We start from the raw sequence: 7,347 nt of genomic DNA, 5'->3' as shown, positions 1-7,347 counted from the left end.
CTCTCTCCCTCTCCCCCTCTCTCCCTCTCCCTCTCCCCCTCTCCCTCTTCCCTCCCTCCCCCCTGCTCTCTCTGCCTCTCCCTCATGTTCTCTCTCTCTCTCAAAATAAAGAAACTTAAAAAAAACAACTTTGATGACAAATAACCTCCCAACAGTTTCTAAATCTAGAATTCGCTTTTATCTCCTTAAGAAATAGCAATTAGTGTCTACAAAAATACTCTAGTTCATTATTGTCTAAATTCGTAGTAAGTTAGAATGTTCTGCCTCTTTAGGATTGCGGCTGCCCTTCCATTTCATAGCTCTTTGGTTTCTTAATTCATTGTGAAGCGTATTTCCTGGTGATTTTGAAGCTTCTCTCAGGTAGCGGCTACACGGCCAGCACGTGCCGTGATGGCTTTTACCTGCGGTGGGATTGCTGACTCCTGACGACTGTCCCATGAGCCGCGGAACCTGGTGAATGGGAGTGTCCTGGGGATGCAAGCAGCTTGTATCTCATATCCTTGCTGTGGGCACGTTTCTTCTCTTCCTCTCCTGTCCCTCCCTGTCGTTCTTTCTTCCTTTGTAGGCTGAGTGGGGCCTGTTCCTGATTCTCTGGAAACCTTGCAGCACCCGGAGGCAGGTGCCGTCGGGGGTGGCGGTGTAAGTGCACCTTCTGGCGGGCGTCGGAGCGCGGGTGTGTGTGCACAGACCCGTGTGATGTCAGTTTATGTCACTTGATTTCTCTGTTCCTCAGTTTGTTTCCATGTCCCACGTGGCCTGTTAGCACCCTCTGTCTTGCTGGTTGTTGGAATTTTTAATTGAAACAGTAGGTGAAGTTCTGCAACAGATTAGTGAGGAGCACAGACTGGAGCCTGGCTGCCTGAGCGTGATTCCAGCCTTGCAACCAAGGAGCTCCGTGACCTTGAACAGGTAACCTAGCTCCCTGCTTCGGTTATGTCATCTGTTAAATGGGGGTGATAGAGCCTCCCTCCTGAAGTTGGTTTCTAATAACTGAATCAGCAGTTTAAAAGTATTTAGAAGGGGGCTTGGCAGAGGGGGAGGCTAACGTGGTCTCCCCATGATGTCATTGTCATGATGTTTTCATTGGTATGGGCCTTGCTATGCCGCCATTTTGTGACTGGCACACGGTCACTGCTCAGTGATAGGTGTTGTCATCGTCCTTGTTTTACACACGAACAAACTGAAGTTTGGGACAGTGAAATGAGTCTTTCTTTGTCTCACGGGTAGAACTGGTTGAGTCTTCCAGGTGGAAATTCAGTGCCTTCCTCAGCTTCCCGAGCTCCCGCAGAGGAGCAGAGGCGGGAGGCTCCGTGCTTGTTGGACACTTGGCAAGCACCGTGAACAATACCATGCCTTTTGGAGTGTGTTGTAGTTTGGAACTTATCACCTTTTTGTCCTCAGAACATGGTTATATCCTTTCTTAGGACTAACTTTCTTTAGTCCTTATCAAGTCTTAATTGTTGTTGATTACAGTTTTCAGAAAAAGGATTTGTTTTGTGGTGGAGACAGTGAAGCGCAATGACACAGAAGTTACAGTTCTGTGAGTCTTAGTAGAACTAAGTGTCAGTATGATACCCAACTTTCAAGAGTTAGGGTGTGTTGTAAAGATCAGCTTCTAATTGGAGGTACCCTGTTATAATAGTAACTGTAACAGTAAATCTGTAACTCTTGACTAATGCAAACATAAAAGAAGTAAGAGAGATTTTGAGGGGCGCCTNAAAAAAAAAGAGAGATTTTGAATTATGTATGTATCATATGAATTACAGTTCTTTCACATCCTCCTATTAGCTGACTTGAAAGCATTTACTGCGACTTTACTCTTCTAAGAAATACTACCCTGAAGTATTACTTAAGTCCAGCGAATAAAACCATGTGACTATAGGAGAGTGAGAGCGTCAGCTTGGCATTTTGTGATTTGCTTTTGGTGACATTTATAAGCAGCTTGCCAGCTTCATTCATTCATTCATTCATTCATTCATTCATGGGGTGGGGGGGGGGAGGGAGAGAGAGAGAGAGAGAGAGAGAGAGAGAGAGAGAATCCCAAGCAGGCTCCACACTGGGGTTTGAACCCACGAACTGTGACAGCATGCATGACTTGAGCCAAAATCAAGAGTCGGACACTTATCCGACTGAGCCACCCAGGTGCCCCAAGCTGTGTCTTTCTTAATACCTCTTTCCAGTACTTTCTCACTTAAGGCTAGGTTTCTGTAGGGAAGCCCTATCGGACAGGACTGCGCAGTATATGCAGGGGTCTGCAGGGAGGCCGTGTGGGACCCCGCCGTGTGGTGTATGCAGGTGTTTGGAGTTCCATTTTCTTCTTGATCTTGCTATCTAATTTCACACACTATTTTTGTTCTACCGAAATTTGCAATGAAGCTCTCATAGGAGCATCAAACACTGCAACCGGTGTGGTTTATGTTTTATGTACGATGGGGAGAGGCTGTGCCCATGGTTTTCCTAGATTTTATGTCAGTTTTGCTTTTTTCCATTTTTTATATTCTTGAAAAAGCAATGTTTTTGTATTGTTTACTTCACTTATTCGGTAAATACTTATGAAGCCCCTGAGCTGAGAGGGTCTCAGAGGTAAAAGCGCCCAAGATCAAGGCAGGCCACGCCGTGACTGAGCTCCGTGTCCAGTCTGGACATGTGGAACATCTAGATACCTTCTCTGTGGACGTGGCCTCTGAAAGAGAAGAGCAGTTCCCTCTGTCATCTCCTTGTTACCTGCAGGTGATAGAGGGGTGTGTGGAGCGTGGCCTGTGCCTCTTACCTTTTAGGTAACAAGGCGCGGAAGACGCTATGTGCCGAACGGACGCAACTCCTTCCTGCCACGCAGACTGGGCCGTCGTGAGGGCGGCTGGGCAGTAAGCGCACTGTGGAAGTCGGCTGTGTGGTATTTGAGAAGGTGACGGTGCTGTGGGGAAGGGAAGCAGGCTAAGCGCATGGGACAGGCGGTGTGAAGGTGGGCACATACCTGGCATGGGCAGAGGGCAGCGAGGAGGTCGGCGTGTTGAAGCCCAGGAAATGGGAGCCGAGAGACGGCGAGACAGGGGGTGTGGGTGGGAGGGGCCCTTGGGGACCCCGCGGAGTGTGTGTAAGCGCTGGTGCCGGCAGGCTGGGGGCCGTGTGGGTGAGTTTCGGCAGAGGAGCGAAGTGGTGTGACGGACGTTTTGAGAGGCCGGGTGCCGTTGCGGGCTGGGAGCTGCGGCGGGGGCCTGGGCGCGCGCACGGGCCGGGCTCGTTGTAAAGGCAAGATACCGGGCTTTGCTGACGGATCGCTTTGAGGAAAGAGACCGGAGTCGAGGATGGCTACGGTCTGCGGTTCGAGCAAATAGTAATATCTTTCTTATAAATTGTAATGAAAAGTTTACCTGTGAAGTAGGATATACCAGAATTGCTTATAACTATACTGGTATTATAAAGTTTTGAAAACATTACAGAACATTTTAGTGAACAATGGCTTTTCTATTACTATATAGAATTTCTTAAATCAGAGAGCATAAAGGGACTGCTTACTTTTTTCACTTATGTGACCATTAACTGTAGGCTGTTCTTGTTCTTTCCAAGATGTCAATGGTTTGGGAATCCAAAAGCACAGTTCGTCTTGAATATTTAGCAAGAAGAAGGTAGGAGTGAAGCTGCCACAGGGTAGCGGGTCCTCAGGCAAGTTTTCAGCCCTCTGGCCTTCACTGGCGCTGTCTCCTCCTGAACCCCCTCCCCTCTTCCGTGGACACTGGGAGCGAACCGCTTTGTTGGCCATGGGAAGGACGGAGCCCGATGGCGGGCTGCGCCGGGGCATCTAGAGCAGGGGCCGCCTGTCCGCGAGCCGGGCCATCTTCCTCGGTGCTGGCCCTCGCCTCAGCCACTCTTCCCCACGGCCCTGGCGCTTCCAGCTCTTTCCCCCGCTGGGCTCTGCCTGCTGGCCTGGAGGGGTCTTTGCTTCTTCGATCTTGGCCTCTTCTGTGTCCCCAGGACTTAGGTCACGAGCAGGTACTACTTGGCTATTGAGGTAGGGTCAGCATTAGTACACATTGTGGGGGGAAGCCGCCCTCTGGTTACTCTGCCGTTGGAGACTCGGCTTTTCCTCTCCTTCCTGTCCTCAGGGACCTTCTTTGTCCTCAAGAGCTCCCAGGTGTGCCTCCTGTCCCCTCCTCTGCACTGTGGACGCGCCCCTGCCGCCACCACCCGCACCAGCCCCTCTTCTCTGCATAGGTGGTGCCGTGGCATCTCTTCCTTCTGGCTCAGAAACCTTCTGGGGCGCGCGTGCGTGCGTGTGAGAGAGAGAGAGAGAAAGAGGGAGGGAGAGGGGGGAGACCCCTGGCTCCTGGGGGACAGGTGGGCTCAGCGAAGCTGTCTCCGTAGCTGCAGCACTCCATCTTTACTCATCTTTAAAGGATGTGACAGCACTGACTCTGCTTAGGAGCTGTGACGGTTGGGTGTGATCGGTATTGGTGTGTAGGAGGATCTCTTTGGCAACTAGTAAAGGTAGCTTTTATTTTCTAACTTTTGAGTCTAAGTTGCAAGGGAGACTCCGAGTGTGCTTGGGTTGTTGGTACAGTCTGTTACTTGGTGGTTCAGATTAAAGGGCAGGCCGTCCTCAGGGATCTGAGCCGGATGCCAGATGTGCTCCTGGGTGTGCCACGATCCTCTGTGAAGGCAGCAGGCCTGTGTGTCCCGCGCTGTCCTCCGTGATGGGCATCTGTGCGCTTGTTTCTTCTCTTCCTTTCCCGGCTTGCTTGCCTGTGTTTTCCTGGTGCCCCTTTTCTTCCCGGTGTCGCCTGGGGTCAGAGTTCATGCTGACGAATGATCTGTTTTCACTGGGGCATCTGAGAACTCATTTGAGCTCCAGCTGCTGTTAGGCTGAGCGTAAGGCCTGGAGACAAAGCCGCCATCAAGAGGCGCGTGGTAGAAATGAAGCTGGCTGTCCTGGGACATCACTGGGCCCAGACAGGCCTCTTGTTCTCCTGCGCCTTTTCCAGCTCTTGTTTTCACACGTTTGTGAATTCGTAAAGCCTCGGTCCTGTTCACAGTTAAGTCGAGGACTTGATTCTGTGATCTTGTCCTCGTTTATGGGATGTACTCCCGACAGAATCACCCCAGTGCTAGGAGAGCCACCCCGTGTCACGCCTCACGACACACTCCAGGAGCCCCGTTACTTACCGTCTTACTGCTAAGCAGAGTGTGTTTAAGGGGCTGTTTTAGAGATGACCGTGACTGTCTCTCAGTCTGACTGGAAATAGTGTAGGTAGTTTGCAGTTTTTAAGAAAAGTTACTAGTGTAGATTGTTACTTTCCTGTCCTGCTTCTCCAGTGTGGGTTTAGCACTCACTTATTCTGAAACTAAGAAATCACGAATCTTAGATTCCTCAGTATTTCCTCAGCTAATTTTAAAAGAATGTAATAACTTCTTTTACGAATAATCATAAAAATTCTTGTTTTTAGGTGTTTTCTAAATACAGTTTTATAAATTTGAAAACTGTGAAAGTATCAATCAGAAAAAATACTTTTCCTCGGAAACATCTGGGTTCCTAAAGAGATATTTTTACAGACTTGTTTTGAATGTTGGTCAAGATTTTTTTCCCCTGGTATTAATTGTTTTTCTTCAGGATAATTATCTTAAGTCTTAAGGCCAGAATTAGGCTGGTAACAGGCCAAAGGCATGGCTTTGAACACAGAAATCGTTGCAGGAGCCGTCCACGGACACGATCTGGGGCGCACTTGATTTGCTGCTTTTGCAGCCTGTTGGTTTGTGACCCAGGTCTGCCAGATGCTTTGAACAGAGGGGTGGGATTAGCATAGTAATCAGGCCCTGGCCCTGGCCTTCTTTCCCTCCTCCCTCCGGCCCGCCCTCCCTCCCGCCCTCTCTGCCTCCATCCTTCCCTGAATGAATCGAGGGACACAGGCCCGCGGGGGTCACGTTACTAGCCGGTTTCTTTCTGCTCCGGAGCTTCATCTGGCCAGGATGGTCTGTGTTTCAGATTGCGGAAGCGGTAGAAGATTCTGTAACTGAGAGGCATTCTTCATGCTGCTGGGAAATATTACAGAAGGAACACCTCCCAAATCTTGCCTCAAGCCCTGAAACAAGGAGCATCCGGGGGAGACTTAGCGTGGCTGTGGATCGGAGCGAGCCCCGTGGGCGCGATGACCGGAGCCTTGGTGCGTGGCCGGCCGGCCTCATCTCGAGAGGCCTGACCTTATGTTGCTGGAACTGGCGGGCCGAGGGGCCCTGACGCCAGCAGGTGCCGTCTGTATGGAGAAGAGCGGCTGTAGTCCATTTCCAATGTGTTGGGCTAAAGGTATACGTAACTTAAAGATCTCTTTGGTTTAAATTTCATTCCAATTCATGCTTTTGCACTAAACAGGTGGATGAGAGGTCTTCAGAATTTATTTCAAATAGATTTATGATTAAATTTAAGGAAAAATGGAAACTGATGTGGTATCAGGTTTGCAGCTCTTGGCATAAAACCGGATAGATAATTTTTAAAATAGTAAATAAAAATATTTTTGTGGAAGTGCATTTTAAATATGCCATCTTTTTTGTGCTTGTCCTGTGTCTCTTATAGTTGCACATTTTATTTTGTGTGTGTTTAAGTTTTTATTGATTCATTTAAGTCATCTCCATAGCCAACATGGGGCTTGAGCTCAGGACCCTGAGATCCAGAGCTGCAGGCTCTTCCGACTGAGCCAGTCCGGTGCCCCTTGTGCTTTAATTAGGACACCCATGTCCGTTCTATGATGTGGAAAATTTTAAGGAATTAAGAGACTCATTTTAACTTAAATAGGACTGGAGGGAAAAAGAGTGATGTGGTTTTTCTTATTTCAAAAATTGGTTTTCTTTACTCACTGTAAAGACTGTGTATTTGGAACTCCATATTATCATAAGGTGGCCTACACTAAGGGTCAGTAATACCGTGAATAAACATTTTCCAGTTTAATGTTAGGATTTTTATTTATCTAAAAATATAAGTATGAAATATAGCGTCTTCATTGTAAACGTTCAAGACCGTGTTTGGGAAGCATGTCGAGAAGTAAAAACGCCGTATAATCCGTGTATGAATAAGACCAGAACAGTTTGCTGCTTCTCTTAACGTCCTAGTGAATATTAACCCTGGGAGATGAAGTCCTTTATAAAGAATTTAACACAANCTAATGTAATCAAGAAAGAGTTTGAAAAGGAAGAAGCCTGTGCTGGGTAAGGACATACAGTACTCCAAGCAGACCTTCAGACGGATCCAATTCAGGGTTTAGCTTAAAACTTTTCGGGCCATCAGGGTGTTGCTGTGCTAGTGCCAGACTGTAGTTTTGGTGCTGGATTGCTTGTTATTCACCCAGTCTTCAGCACCGGCCC

At 48.4% G+C, this 7,347-nt stretch overlaps 1 protein-coding gene across 8 annotated transcripts in view; it reads left to right on the top strand.

The window, feature by feature from the left end:
- Positions 1-7,347, top strand: part of PTK2 (protein tyrosine kinase 2) — a 245,595-nt gene that overhangs the window by 44,026 nt on the left and 194,222 nt on the right. For 6 of the 8 annotated variants that reach the window (XM_077750007.1, XM_077750003.1, XM_077750006.1 and 3 more), the window contains one exon: positions 5,978-6,295. The exons of the other annotated variants lie outside the window; for them this stretch is intronic. In XM_077750007.1, the coding sequence (XP_077606133.1) occupies positions 6,196-6,295 (100 nt within the window). In that variant the 5' untranslated portion in view covers positions 5,978-6,195. The remainder of the gene's footprint in view (positions 1-5,977; positions 6,296-7,347) is intronic. 8 annotated transcript variants of the gene reach the window in all.

This window comes from Crocuta crocuta, unplaced genomic scaffold (assembly GCF_008692635.1).
Source record: "Crocuta crocuta isolate KB4526 unplaced genomic scaffold, BGI_CrCroc_1.0 scaffold119, whole genome shotgun sequence".
NCBI lineage: Eukaryota > Metazoa > Chordata > Mammalia > Carnivora > Hyaenidae > Crocuta > Crocuta crocuta.
The sequence above is the reverse complement of the archived record's forward strand: the minus strand, read 5'-3'. Positions and strand labels throughout refer to the sequence as shown.